We start from the raw sequence: 16,010 nt of genomic DNA on the forward strand, positions 1-16,010 counted from the left end.
GAACTCGCATGGGAAACCGAACTCACCAACGAGGACGAAAGTGTAACTATTCGAGTAAAGGATCGCGACCTAATCACCCTTTGATAGAAAATTGCAATTTTGCCGCCAAGTAAATCGGCCGCGTCACTTTTTTTTATTGAGAAAACAGACGATTTATAGCGAAAAATCATTCTACTGGATGAAAAAGTTAAAGGAAATTGTCAGCGTATCTTGTACGCCGGCGCGGTGCGGCGTACAAATCGAGCTATTCGAATTACGCAAGTGATTCTGAAATACCAGGAAGTCTTACCTGAATGGTATGCACAATCGTATCTGCTATCTGGTTTTCCGAATACGGAATCAGTAATGGCGTATAATCTCATCGTCGGAATCGGTCGCTTTCAGAGGTCGCTTTTTACCTGAACGATAGTCGTTTCGCGCGCCTTTTGCAATCGTCGTAATAACGCTATCAACCGCGACTCGGTGCGTATTATGTCATCATTATTAGTACCTTTTTATTTAGTTCTTTTTTCCTTTTTAATGACGATATTTTGAAATCTTTAACGATTAAGGAAAAAATTTTCTAATATTTTATTTGTCGAAGTTTCACGGTCATCGATTGTATTTTCTCATCTTCTAGTATTTAATCTCTGGCTATTATTAATACTGATTTCTTATTAATAAATGTTGATAGTATCGAAATTTTATGAATAGCTCGTTATATTGATAATATTGTCGAGATATCGGTAAATTGAATTTAATTGACCGCATAAAGTGTACACTCCCGTTCAGAAGTTTAAAACACATTTTGCTTTTTTCAGAAAACAAACTTTATCCTGCATTTTTCTGAGAAGTAAGAATATTGTAATTATAACTGTCGTTTTTAAGCTCAGTTGATCATAGTTTCGATACCGTAAAGGAATAATATTATGAACATAATAATTATTTACTTAATCCCAAGTCGCTTGAGGGAGAAGCAAGAAATGTCTACAGAATTCAAGATTATACTCCCGTTCAGAAGTTTAGAACACATTTTACTTTTTTGAGAAAACAAACTTTATCCTGCATTTTTCTGAGAAATAAGAATATTATAATTATAACTGTCGTTTTTAAGCACAGTTGATCATAGTTTCGATACCGTAAAGGAATAATATTATGAACATAATAATTATTTACTTAATCCCAAGTCGCTTTAGGGAGAAGCAAAAAATGTCTATAGAATTCAAGATTATAGCATCTTGGGACTCGAACAGTTCTGTCTACTAAGTATTTGCTAAAGATCATAATACTTCATTTTGAACGTTTTATATATTTTTGTATATTATATGCATTTTGTAGATTTTTGGAACCTTAAATTTCCTGAAAATGCATAAATACTATAGTCTATTAATAAGTTATCAATAATATGTATATCGATAATTATCGATTATAATCGTCAATACTACAGCATTTCTAGGGTGAACAAGCGATGAAAGACATCGTTGCGATTTCGCATTAGTGACGTTGTTCGCATTCGACAGGTTTATGTTTCTATTTCTAATGATGTAACACACAAGCATGTAATAGCGAGTTCGTATACTTGTCTGCATTGCATCACTAGAAATATTCATCTGCTGAATCGCACGAGGTCATCGATGTGAAATTACAACGTCACATTGCTTATTTATATAGGGTCGTAATCCTTTGATATACTCTTACGGGTATATTTCCACGATCTTTCAATAATTTATTTCATTATTTCTAGTTTCACGCTTGCTAAGACTAGTTTCTGTATGTAAACTGATTGTGCTTCAAATTTAGGTATGCGTAACTTTAGACATCTATTTTCTATTTCAAAGAATAATTTTAAATTGAGTAACTTTCTTTGTATGATAACTATACCTGAAATTAGATTGCTTGATTTCAAATGATTTCTGGTAACTTCACTTATATGAACACAAATTGAGAGTAAAGGCAGATTAATCTTGATACTTAACAATCTGAGTAATTCGCTGTCTAAAATAGATGTAAACACAAAATATTCAGCACAACAATTGATTTCATCACGTTATCTGGATTTCATTTAGGGAAGAATGAATTCCACCACTTTTCTATGATTAATACAGCTTATTGGAAATAAATCAATACAACAAACTCACGTTTAGAGAAAGTGTGATTTACTTTGCTATTACCTTCAATTTTTAATCATTTTACTTGCATTCGATTCATTTCATTAAGTTTTAGATTCAGTGAAATAAATGATGCGATGTTGCTAAGATTTATATTTCTAAGGATAGTACACACGTGCGTGTAATCCATTATTATATAGCGTTATTTATTGTCACTTTTTTTGAAATATTAATTTGCAGAATTGTATGATGTTAGTGATGTAGATGTGAAAAGTCACAAGAGAAGAACATTGGGTAGCCTGATCGGTGCTACAAAAATCGCAAAATATAATAGACAGATGTCGGATTTTGAAACATTTGAAGATACAAAGATACACAGAATGTATATAATACGTAAAAATATATAAAATATTTTCAATGTAAAATATTCATTATAATATGTAACACGTGAAAGAAATCTCCGCTTAGGTTCCGTTTCTTCAGTTCTGTTCACATGAATTTTAATCTACAGTTTTCTATCATCCTTCCCAAAGAATAACAGTTAAGCAGCGAATTCTTATATAAATTTATATTTGTACGAACTACAGTAGAGCTGTAAAATATGGAATCTAAAGAAATGTTTGTTTCGCTCCTTAAATATTATAGCAAGTGTTTTACTTTGAACATTTTGTATATCTTTTATATATTATATATGTCCTAGTCATTTTTGTATATTTAAATTTTCTATGAAGGTGCAAACACCTATAGTTTGATGATAGGCATCTTTGGATTAAATTGAACCAAACATCATCTACATTCTACATCAGATCTAAACAACAAACTTTCTAGAATGAAAGCCTATCATCAGTTGGTGAAGGGATAGTAAATTTTTGATTGAACTCACTTGAAGTATAAGCGTCTTAAGCTCTTGATCGCTGAGAAACGCTGGCTTATAATGACCTTCCGTGTATGAGGTAACAGCTCCTAATATGGTTTTCAAGTGCTGCACAGCCATCCTCAGCACAGTCAGTTTATCGAGTTTACGAGACATCGCGTGACACATTGGTACCATGGCTGAAAGCTCGGTGATATAAGTGTTCATCTTGTCCCTTCGTCTTTTCTCGATTTCGCTGTGATTTTGCCTAGAAAATAATACGAAACAGAAAATATTAGCATATATATTCCATTATTCAGTGATTTTGAGAAAGATAGCAGTATGAATTAGGTTCAATATAGCTCTTATTACTAAATGAACTTTTACATTTTTTTATACTGACGCTTAATCCTTTCCAATCTAATGAGATAATCTAGCGCAAAGTAAGTAATTTTTAAAAAAACTGCTAGATTGTTAAAGATGTCCTGACATCACTGAAACTCATTTATATGAAATCATGCGATTCCATGATAAATGGAACTATTTTAAAATCTATCTCCGATATATGTACATTGTTTTTAATCAGAATGAAATATAGTTACTTTCAAAAGAAATATCCGTCTCAAACGGATTAGTTTCCAAATCCAAAGAATATCTGTGGGGAAAATTATCTGTAAATCCAGATTTAAATTGAAAAATTATATGTTTTTATAATTAATAACACAGTTCTTCGAAATAAAATCTAGAGTGTATTTATGAGTCATAAATCATAACTCGCAAGAATGATATCCGATTGTAATTAATTATGTTGAGTGGTCAAATAAATCATTCGTGTCCATATTGTGGAATTTATTAATTCCAACATTCTTATTACAGCAGCTTTATACAAATTTTCTTAAAAACCTTAACAATTAATGGAATATTCACTTCTTATACGTTATATTCACCCTTATGATAAAGTAGTATAAGTTTAAATATACTACAGCATATATACAAATATACTATGCAGCAAGCTAAATATAATTCGAATTAATAGATTTCAAAATTTCAAAGACATTAGAGTATTTTTCGTGCCATCTTTAAAATATTATTTCTATTCTATCTTTTCTATTGCCAATATACTCAATTTCAGAAAACAATTTCGAAATCTTCGTTTACGAGTCTTAAAACCCTTGTGAATTATGTAATATGATCATTAGAAAATTATCAAAGCGAATTATTGTCGTATTAAAACTCTTATCGTGCATATATATCGTAATCCTCGAATTCTATTTTATTGTTCAACCTTCACATCCGTATTATTCATTTTCCTATTGTACGTGTATTCTGCCGTAAGTTTTGGACGAGCGTCAGAAAGTTTTCTGTGTAATTCACCTGAAATTTTTTCAATGGAATTTATATGTTTGTATAATTTTATAACTTTTATAGGATTCAGATTTATGAACTAGTTATAAAGAGTAACTAGTTATAAGAGCAAAATACACTGATGAGGTATAAAATATATAACATATAAGATATAAAATATAATAATAGTAACGTACACATTCGTCACTCTCCTGTCTTCGTCGTTCGAATACACCTTGCGTCTTAAAAACAAAAGGATACTTTTAGCGAAACATTTTGGAACGTTTCCAAATGTTCGAACGACGTCTTCTACATCCACAGACGTGTATAATCTATATTCTTCTATAATTCTTATTACTTAAATCTGTAATAGTTTCTAAAAGTTTTTGCTACATAGGTATAGAATTTTATATTTCAGTTATTATGTTTCTAACGAAGCCAAACAAATGTCCTAATATTTATGAACGTGAATGTATGTATATCTTCAACGTCCAAGAATATAGTAACAACAAATACCAAAATGTAAGAAACTCCTCACGATAGCTGATCCGTCGATGACGAAAAAATCGCAAGAGGTCATTGCTACATTAAATTTCTCGTTCTTCTTCCTCGTAAGCCTCTGTCATCTTCTTCAGAGTCGTGACCCGTCTCACGGTGAATAAATTATAAAGGCGATTCAGCTAATAAACGGCGCTTTTGTGAGCGAACATCGGTGATTTGTCTAACAGGAATTCGCATTCATGTCCTGTAGCGATCAATTGCCGAGCGGAAGTCGCGGCTACAAGAAACCAGTTTTGGATTACGGGTCGCGCGCCGCTTTATCAATTTAAGAAACATGCGATCATTGTAATGCCCTGGACTATAAGTCCGGTCAACAATCGTGTATTACACATTTTAATATGATTTTAATCCTTGTCTAGGTATCGATTAAGCTTCGTTTTTCACTCTTACGTTCTTACGCAACCATGTTTACTTATATGCTGTAATCATCAATGCGAGAGAGAAAATTAATTAATAACTGATTCTCTTGTTAGTGGTTAAAGATTCAGAGAAGTTAAAGGAATCTTCTAATGGTCCCTGTTTCTACTTGGGTATTTTACTTTTTATTGGTAAATTTTGATAACATTTAAGAGTTAATAATGTATTATCGTGCTTATGATTAGCTTATCGTGCACCGGAACTTTATTTCTTGATGATATATGTATATATATAAGGTATCCAACTAGCCTAAGAGTATTAAATAGGATGACGTACAAATTAACATCATTACAGATATGGATAGTACTACTAAATTTAGATATCTTTTGTTTCAACAACTTTTTGTACTTTGCGTAATTGTAATGAGTACAAAACACATAAGAATCACATTTAGGGAGGTTTTAAACAAGTAATTTATACATACGTTTTGCCAATTATCTCAATGGATCAATGAATTTAAAGAAATTTTTTCTATGTATAATAAATTATGTAAAAACAGTTTGTTACGCTCTTAATTGGATATCATCTATTCAGTATATATGTTGGATTGTTGGATAAGTTTTGGGTCTTTTCTAGTATGAACTATAAACTTAATTCCAACACTTTGTAACAAGAGAATTAAACTAAATATGTACTATTCTGTTCAATGATCTTCTACTATGTATTAAGTAGTGCCATTATTCTATCCATGTAAAATTTTTGTAGTTTCTGCGTAGAAACGCGACCTCAGAAAGGCTTCACACTTATCCGACAAAGCAATATTTTATAATGTTACATACCAGACGCGTTAATATCTTATAATATAGTTATGTTACATACCCATACATATATCCATATAAATATACGTATTATATATGTATTACACTAAAATAATAATATCATATATATAATAATAATATAAAAATATATATAACAATATAATAATATATAATAATATTAATAATATCAATGATAGCATTATATATGATTCACTATCCATCGTTATAGTTAAAGTTTTATTATTTTATATTTGTTTGTGTATAAACCGAGTTTAAGATCATATAAGAGAAAGCATCTAGCAAAAATTGATATTAGCAATTAGGATATAAGGAAAGTCAATTTACATATATCCTCAATGATATCTGATGATATGATCTATGAACAAAATGATCTTTACATGATGTAAACCAATTTACGTTACAAATACAAAGAGTTCGTGTAATAACCAGTTATACTCATGCCGTCATAATGTTATGATATCAACTTAAATAATCTATGATTAATAATTTATATATTTTTTATCTCGTTGTTTGGTACTTTCAATTAATTTTTTAATTATAATTTCGACACATACGTATGTGTTTGTTTAACATGTTTAACGCAGAGTTGATTTCGGTTGATTTTTTATTCATGCAGATCACATTTTAAGTTAAAATTCTTTGATTAAATACTATATATTTAAATTACATTAAAATATGTAAATATAATTAATGTTCTACTATTACCACAATACAGAAATACATGTATTGCATATTGAGGTAGTTCTGTTTATCTGTCATACGATGATCATCGGTAACTGACGTGAATAGAAAATCTTTCAACACCACTTTGAAAATGTTCGAAAATATGTATTAAAATGACGAAGAATTCAAAATGAACCTTATAAATGTAAAGAATAATTCTCTTCGCCTACGACTACTTTTACTGTTTTATGAGATACAAGTATTAGAAATTTGAATAACGTATAATGACATTTAGAATGTGAAATTTATAGTACCTATTATATTTGACATTATTCACTGTTAAAAGACTAAAATTCATCTTGTCACTATATATTTATCTTTCTTGCATATTTTCTAGCGTTGTAGAAATTTCATTATAAACTTGACTGTGTCATTTAGCGACGATATCGACATTTACAAACCCTGTGAAAGTAAGTAGATGCAATATGTCCTACGATTTCTCCAACGGAGATCGGACACATGGGGAAATATTTTATATTATGTATTCGAAAATAGCTTAAACGCAACAGAAATCATATTGTACATTTGTCGTAGCATAAACAGTTTGCGCACAAAACAGAGAATACTAATTTGCCGAATTTCTCCTAAATTTAATTTTTTCATTCAACATCATTTGAAGCTATGATGTTGTAGATCGTTGAATTTATCTCGATGTGCGCTACATATGATAAAAGGTAGATGATCGATATTCCTCTTTTTGTTCATGGACCCTTTAAATGAAATATCTTGATGATGTTAAAAATTCAGAAAAAATAGCTTTGAGAGAAAGAAATCACGAATTACAATATTAGTCGTTCTGAATGAAACAACTTTACCATGAGACAATATTATGATAAACACAAATTTGGTGCAGATGAAGGTACCTCGGAAATCTCTAAGTGACAATTGCTTTTTCAAATGGAACTAACTATATTTATTAATCTATAATATGTTGATCTTTGAAACTTACCTTCGTTAAACATTTTTCAAATTGCACCTTATCTCTTGCATTCGAAATTTCACCCTCTTGAAAATTACATATCTAATTTGTTGGCAGCCGTCCCTAATGCGTGCTTTTATATTCCTTCTGAATAAGGAGAAGTGAAATTTCATTTCCACAAAGGTTTCCAGATCTAACATCTTAGACTTTTCCTTACGAGACTTTATACAAGAAAAGTTTATCGAGAAGAATCCACTACTCCTGACAATGTGAATGATCGCATACATCGTTCTTGAGATGTGCAACTTTTGAGAGTATATCATTTAAGGATAGAATAAATCATTGTGTTAATGCCCAAGACTATCCTTTCGAATGCTGGAGAACAATTTCAAAAATGTTTAACCAAGGTAAGTTTTGAACGGCAATGAATGGTTTTGCATGACTTACACAGACCAACGTATTATAGATCAATGAATTTGTCTCAGAATGAGCTATATGATTGGTTAAATGAAAGCATATAGTTCCATTTGAAAAAACAGAGGTGACCTAGAGATTTCGGAGGCACCTCCATCTACACTTGTCTTTGTCATAAGATGTTTCTCCTGAAACAGAATAAATTCTACGTGAAACATTTTTTTGAATAACGAATAGTTTGAGATAATTACGCGAATGAAGTAAAATGAGACACGCTGTATGCAGAATATATATGAAAGTCGAGGATAAGTTCTAGGAGCATCTAATACTTGTCAAACCAAACAAAGAATCTTAATCTTAAATAATCTTAATAAACATTTAAAATCTTAATAAACACGCCATAGAAACCATTAGTTTCAGAACATGGGCATAGGAATATAGAGACCAACAATAATTGACGGGTTGAAGTCGTTTCCGGGGGTGGGGACATGGTAGTTTTTTATTGCGCAGGCACAATCTTATTTTCATCGAGTAAGAATGATTAGTAGTCGACTGGTAACTGGTTTATTTCCTCCTTTTGTCATATATCATTTTGTCAGTTTAAGAATGCGTCACTGAATGTGCAACACATATTTAATAAACTAATTTTATTTAAAGGTCAATAAATGTAATAGATAATAAAATCGATAAAAAATTTTATTTTGAAAATTATTAATTATTGTTGTCATTTCCATATTTAGAGGTGGGATCACAGTAGTTATTATTATTAGTATTGTATCTGAGCCGAAAAATCTTTATTACACACATTTACATAGACTAGGGGAAAGAAGAACAAAGAAACATCTTAAAGAACTATCGATTGAGTCTATTGATTGTATCTAGAACAATCTTCTAGTTACCGTATTTGTAACTAGCGTATTCGCATATAGAGGGCGAGCATGAATTCACGTTGTCATTTTCAACAATTATTATATATTATTAATACATCGTACTCACTTTATGCAATAGATATTAACAGTTGTACGATTTATTAAAAAATGTATTACCAGTATAGTTATGAATTTAGGTAATTAGATTAACATTTTATAATAAAATTTTTAATATTCGTTATAAATCTGTGACCAGCACTTACTTTCACGGTGATAAGTTATATATTGTTATAAAATTCGTTAGATCACATCCTTAAATGTTTAGTTATGTTAGTTTAGTTACATTAGTATATTAAAATAATATTGCAAAACTTACTTAATCCATTGAGTAGTCGCAAAATTAAATATCAAGCGAAAATTATAAAAACTTTTCATATGTACAGATTTCAGTTTTTAACCACTCGTAATTGTAAACAAATTAATTTGAAACTTGAAGCCTGAATATCTTGAAATTTCGCGAATTAATTTCAGACCAATGACCAATGACGGCTCCAAAGTACCACGTGATCGTGTTTCCCACTCGCTGGAAATGATTTCACATTTCGTTTAAATTACAGGTTTATGCTCGGTTCCTATATTTCTATATCTATAATTTCCATGTTTCAGAGTTGCCTAGTGTATACAAGTATAGTATATAGTAAACTAGTTACTTCGTTAAATGAGTTAATATAATTCGAATCGAACTGCTGCCAAGAGATAAGAGGAATGCCGAAGATCTTTCAACGTGTTCATGCTGCTATGAGGGAACGAGCCAAAGTGTTGAAACGAACGAAGGACATATTGAATGTATGCTGTAAAGGTAATGTCTTAGTGACAAAAACATCTTGAAACAGCGAGTCTAATAGTTTTTAAACCCATGTATATTAAGATTCTTTTTCTTGTGTATGATGAGTACATGCTCGTAAATTTTGTCCCCAACTTTTATATATATCCAATATTTGTGTATTTGGTATTTATTTTATGACAAACAAATATAATACATATAAATATATGCAATTGTCTAAAAACCACATGTATATTTATCTATCAGTTAATAATAGTAATAATATAAGAGCAAGAATAAACGAAATATACGATTTTAAACTTTTAGTTTTAATCGATTAATGATTTGGTTAACTGGCTGTACTATTTACTATTAATAAACTTACTACAGAGCAAAATGGCTGTTCAAATATTCCCAAGATAGAAGATAAACTGCGCTGTCACTTTTTGTCGTCTTTCTAATCTACGTTGGCGTACATTGGATTAATGATGTCGTCAATGAAGCCAGAGTAAAGAATCAAGGCAGGTCAAGGTGGCACTTACCTTGGCAATACCTGACATAATACTACATAACCGCTGACCAAGATTAAACTTTGTACCATAATGAGGTTTCTTGCTACGTTGAAACCAACTCGTGCATGCTTTACGTATTCCCTTAGCCCCTAACTTATCATACTTTTCGAGCATATACGTATAATAGAATCTTGATTATTAAAATACATATTATTATTTTTAGAAAATTTAGAGGTTGTTCCTTATAAAACGATAACAGGCAATGAAAGGAATTATTACAGTTTTGTTCAATAGCTTTTGTTCCTAATAAATATCAATATTTATAAAATAATTGAAAATAAATAATTGTCTCTCGTATAGAAATTCGTTATTCGATTATCTGAATAGCGATTAACAGAAAATTTGGAGATGGTCCCTTAGAAGGATATAACCCTAATATAATCTTAAATCCCTTATAATCTTAACAGGACAATATAAAATTGCGAGACAAGGAAGAAGTTATTACATTTTTATTCAACAGTTGTCATACCTTCTAAATATTAATATTTTTAAAATAAATTGAAATTGTGTCGAACAGCGCATGCCATAAGTAACTCGGGTAATCTATGGTAGGTTCTACTAAACTTTCACTGAATAGAATGCGCAGATCGTAATAAGGATAGTAACTTTATATAATATTTGCTTCTTTTCTCATCATTTACAACCGCATTAACCGTTTGCATAAGTTATTAGCGATGGAAAGGAATAAGAAGTTACAATTACAAATTATTATATCATTTAGTAATCTATATCGATTGAAACAGAGCTGGACAAATTTGACTATCTAAATATCTTTCTATTTATGAAATTTGTATAGCTTGTTAGATATTCTTGTTATACTTTACTTACTTTTTGCTATCGTCGTTTGTGCGAACAGATTTGGCATCGTCTCCAGTGTCGTCCAATAAATCACTACTGTCGCTGAAACAAAAAGTAAAAATATCATCTTAAACTTTTATCAGAAAAGTATGTAGGTGTGTAAATTAATTTCATGCCGTTTTCAAATCAAATTTAAATTTTGCTTATTAACTATTTAATATAAAATTCGTTTAACTAAATTACATTAAATTTAATTAGCTAAGTAAATTTTATTACTTATCTGTTATAAAGCATGTAGTCGTAAAAGGTATATAGTTCTGCTTTAAAATCATTGTAAGATGAAAAATCTTTGAATCTAAATTATTGTCCAAGACAAATAAATGAAGACATTGAAATTAATTTATTATCTATTATTATAATTACATAGAGCAAATGGAAAATAAAATATAAATAAAATATAGTATCCTGATGTATGTTTAATACTAGAATATTAAACATATTAGTATAAGATTTATTGTTGCTTTTATATTAGATACATCATTATTTTAATTAATTACTGATCATAGGAAAAATTTACTGATTCGGTTTTTAGTTTTGTTTTCACTCTATGAGTGTGAAATAATATAGTCAAATAATAATTGACGAAGACCTACTCGAGTCCTGAGACGTCGAAACATCAGGAAACCAAGTATATACTGAATCAATTTCTTCGGCGTGTACACCTCAAAAGGGGCGTTACCCCTTTTGATGTAAAATTTCACCAAGTTTAGTTTGTGTACAGCTTCGTCGTACAAACTTCAAGAGGCACGCATAATTTTCATACCTTTATTCCAAAGAGTCTTTAATTCGTTTCTAAATACATTATTCTATCTCAAATTATATATTGCTTACAAAATGGAATACATCTTTTGTTTGTAATATATAATTTAATTACACTTGGTCTACATCAAATGAAGTTAAACATGAATTTAATTGTATAGGTATCTGAACTTAAATTAAAATTTTTGTATACATAAATTGATCTAATTCAGTAAGATTCAAGCAAAAGAATAATGTGCGGAGGCATTAATGTAGTTTTGCCAAGACATACAAAATATATCAAAATAAAAGATATATACAAAAGCCCACCATCCAAAAACAAATTTTCCTGGTTTATACAAAGTAGCTTATTATAAGTATTAGAGTGCAGATAGGTATTTCTGCATTTTTTAGTTATTTATAGATGCAAAAATATAAAAAACATGCATAATATACGAAAATATATAAAATACCCAAAATATGGTATTCGTTGTAATACATATTTAGTGACTGAAAGAAATCTTTGCTTAGATTCCATTGTTGTAGGTTGTATTTGTAAAAATATGAATCTGTTTAAATATCCACAGTCTAGTTATTATACTGCTATAAATATTTGAATTCCTTCAAAGTCCACGATATTGTATCAAAGTCCATCTAAGTGAATGGGGAGAAAATAATGAAAAAAATATAAATCAAAGAAATCGCGTTGAAAATAAATTGCAAATGACGAACTATGTTGCATGTGTAACGATGTGTAATTTAACCAAATATAATCTAATACAAAATAAAGGCCTCAAACCCAAAACAAAATATATAACTTCTATGTAGAAGAAACGTTTAATACTATGGGAGGTATTGGAAAATCTAAAACACTACTGATCAAAAGGAAGCTTTGTTCTGATTTTGTCCAAGGTTTCGACTTCATGGTTCATGAACTCTCTTAAACACGCGAGATTGGATAGATTCCGGTCAGAGGTAGCACAACCGTGCTGGTGACTAAAGGCAATTTCGACTAGCCATATCCCGAGAGACGCAAATCTTCGGTTCTGTTAATGATTAAGTTAACCCTTTGAGCGGGTAACCGACACCTTGATTGGTAATTACTTGGAGTTGCGTTCGTTTAACGGGAATGTCAAAGCGGAAGCAGGAGGGTGAAACAGGCCAGAAAGATGTTTGTAGATGGAAATATCACTCTTGAATACATTTAGGTGGCTTCGTTTCAACGTATTCTCCATGGGTGGCAGGTTAATATGTGTAATAGTTCAATACGCTGTACGACTTCCACTTACGTTTATAGTCAAACTGGCTTTGTACGGAACAAAGTGGTTCTCCTAAATTTGATTCTTTTGGCCGTCTTGCTTTGATCATATCAATTCGGTATAATGCTACCAAGGCTTACTATTATGACGAAAAAATCCATATTTCCATATTTTCTGAATTCTTCTAGAATTTAAAAATTGTATATCTCTTTTCGCGCCATAAAACAATATCTTTCATTTTAAAATCTGAAATTTTAATATCTATGTACATAATTATGAGGTATTCTAGTGTAAGACATATTTTGTAGGAGGTAGATACATTGTTCTATGTTATTTTATTTGATTTCATTAAAGTTTCAATTTCATAACAGTTCGTATGAGACTGATTTGATACAAACGATACAGAGGAAAACTAAATTTCGAGTATTTAATGTATTATTTTGATTTATAGTAGATATATTAAAACCTTATTATCAACTGCTAAATAATCAGAATATCTGCAATATTTTATTAATACGGTCGAGTATAGGATACGACAAATACATGTAGTACTCGGTGGAACAGGTGTTCTTAGAAAGTTCCTTATCCTATAAAATTTTAAAAAGAAATTTCAGGCTTTCTTATGCTATACATCCAAAGAAATCATTTCAAAGGAATTTACGTAAAATATTTAATATGAAAAATATTCGTAGCCTACTACTCATCGAAAACATTCAAAGCAATAGCTCGATAAAGATGAACATGCAAAATATATATCAGAATCATTGCTTCATTCCAAGAAGATAATAATAAGTAGTGATTTGTAGAACTTACATATTACTACTCCATACAATGTTGGCGTATAATTACGGTAGAAACCCAAATTAGTGAACAAATGAAAACTAACGCTGTTATACAATAATGCAAAAGTTTGTGTAATGAAAATGAGGTAATTATTGAGGATAAGGGCAGCCTTACCGACCTAAACCATCTTGAAATATGTTGACGAAGTCTTCAAGGCTTCACCTATCCCACCAGCAACACTTGTTCTTGAAAAATATTCCAGGAATAACAATTGCTCACAAAAGTATTGAAAATAGAATGGAGAAAGAAAGAAATAATGAATACAACAGAACTCTTGAAGCTACTGCAACCACAAGAAGCACTTTCGGTATGCGAACGAAGAAAAAAGCCAACTTTGAAGTAAGAAATGAATTATACATATTGAAAAGTGATAAAATTAATAGATTACCAGATAAATTCTACGAGAAATCAATTCTCTCTAATTCTTTAAACGTCCTTTAAATTGATTGTTTGAATTAGGTAGGATTATTAAAATTTCAAGTTCATGTTATAAGTTTAGACTCGCATTTTCGGCTTTAGCTACCTACGTGAAAAGACACATTTAGACACTATACTTTAGAGACACTATACTTCATCTAAAATGAGCATTAATTACAGAATTTAATGAAAATGAGTTATTTACCTTAAGCATACCATTAATTTTTCTTCAAGACTAATACTTATTGTTATAGTTACGTTCTATTTTGTTAAATTTTTGTTTATTCCTTTTAACAGATCGTCGAAAATAGATATCGATAAGAATGTGCTTGAGACCCAATCGATACCTATCTTTTACAATAGGATGTATTAAATATCTTCTGTTACTTCTTTTTTATGACGATGACAATACTAAAGGATAATAAAAAACATATTCGCGTCCATTTTGTCAAACTGCAAATAGTAATAGACAAACGAACAAAGAAAGTAAGGATACGTGAGAGAGTTGGATTTTCGGCGAAGATACGGAATTATACGAACGCTGCTTTCGACCGTTTTACCAATTTGGCAAAAGCACCGATCAGTCAAGAAACTGCACCGTCTGAGCTCGAATATCTTTCATATTGTAACATATTTTGTGCTATATAACATTGCTATATCGTCGTATTGCATAACTTTCTCTTCCTTTATTATTGACCTAACTGTAACTCCTCCCATTCCCGTAGTTCAGATTATGAATTATTTATTTCTATCGGTAAAAAATAATACGTTTGAAAAGTTCGTTTTGAAATATCATTTTCCTATTTTTATTAGAAATTACATATTTTTCTCCCATATAGCATATAAAATCTTATTGTACTTATTGTTAGATCAACCAATTATGTGTATAATGATGTAAATTTAAAACATATTTTATATATACATGCCTTTACCTTGAATAATCGAGTAACATTAAGTGCATTTTCTGTAATAAAGTACTAAAAACAATCGAAGAATAAATGAAACCATGAATAAATAATTCTGTCTTATTTCGAAATTCAATACTAAGCAAAGCGTTTTGTCGCCGTGTTGAACATTTAAAGAATATTAAGGATATTAACAACACTGATCGAGTTAAGCTAACAAAACAACTAAACTAATAGATACTACTCGTTTTTTACAAAACGCTATGGATGTATCACTTATTTTCAGAAGCCTAACATTTTCAAATCTGTTAGCTTATTTCTTTCTTTAATTATTTCGTACCAAACACTTTTCTAACTATCAGGGCACCAAAGCGTTCTTTCACAATTGAATTCTCATATGTATTGTTAGTGAAATTCTATAAGGCACAAATTACAAATTATTAATATTAACAAACATCTTTACGTAACACTAACAATGGTAATTTTACAAATAAATTTCATAAATTGCAAATTATCTGATGTTTTATTTGTCGAAAAGTTATGAAATTGTAAAAAAAAATCTATAACCGGCGCCTTATAATTTGTCAATTTACTAATTATTAGTTGGTAAATTATTATTGTGAATGTCC

The 16,010-nt window shown here is 30.0% G+C and overlaps 1 protein-coding gene across 12 annotated transcripts in view; it reads right to left on the bottom strand.

The window, feature by feature from the left end:
* Cyc (basic helix-loop-helix ARNT-like protein cyc) overlaps positions 1-16,010 on the bottom strand; it is a 101,842-nt gene that overhangs the window by 29,836 nt on the left and 55,996 nt on the right. For all 12 annotated transcript variants that reach the window (XM_072018306.1, XM_072018283.1, XM_072018290.1 and 9 more), the window contains 2 exons: positions 11,190-11,261; positions 2,971-3,208 (listed from right to left, as the gene is read on the bottom strand). In XM_072018306.1, coding sequence (XP_071874407.1) covers positions 2,971-3,208; positions 11,190-11,261 — 310 coding nt within the window. The remainder of the gene's footprint in view (positions 1-2,970; positions 3,209-11,189; positions 11,262-16,010) is intronic.

Source organism: Bombus fervidus, chromosome 2, assembly GCF_041682495.2.
Source record: "Bombus fervidus isolate BK054 chromosome 2, iyBomFerv1, whole genome shotgun sequence".
NCBI lineage: Eukaryota > Metazoa > Arthropoda > Insecta > Hymenoptera > Apidae > Bombus > Bombus fervidus.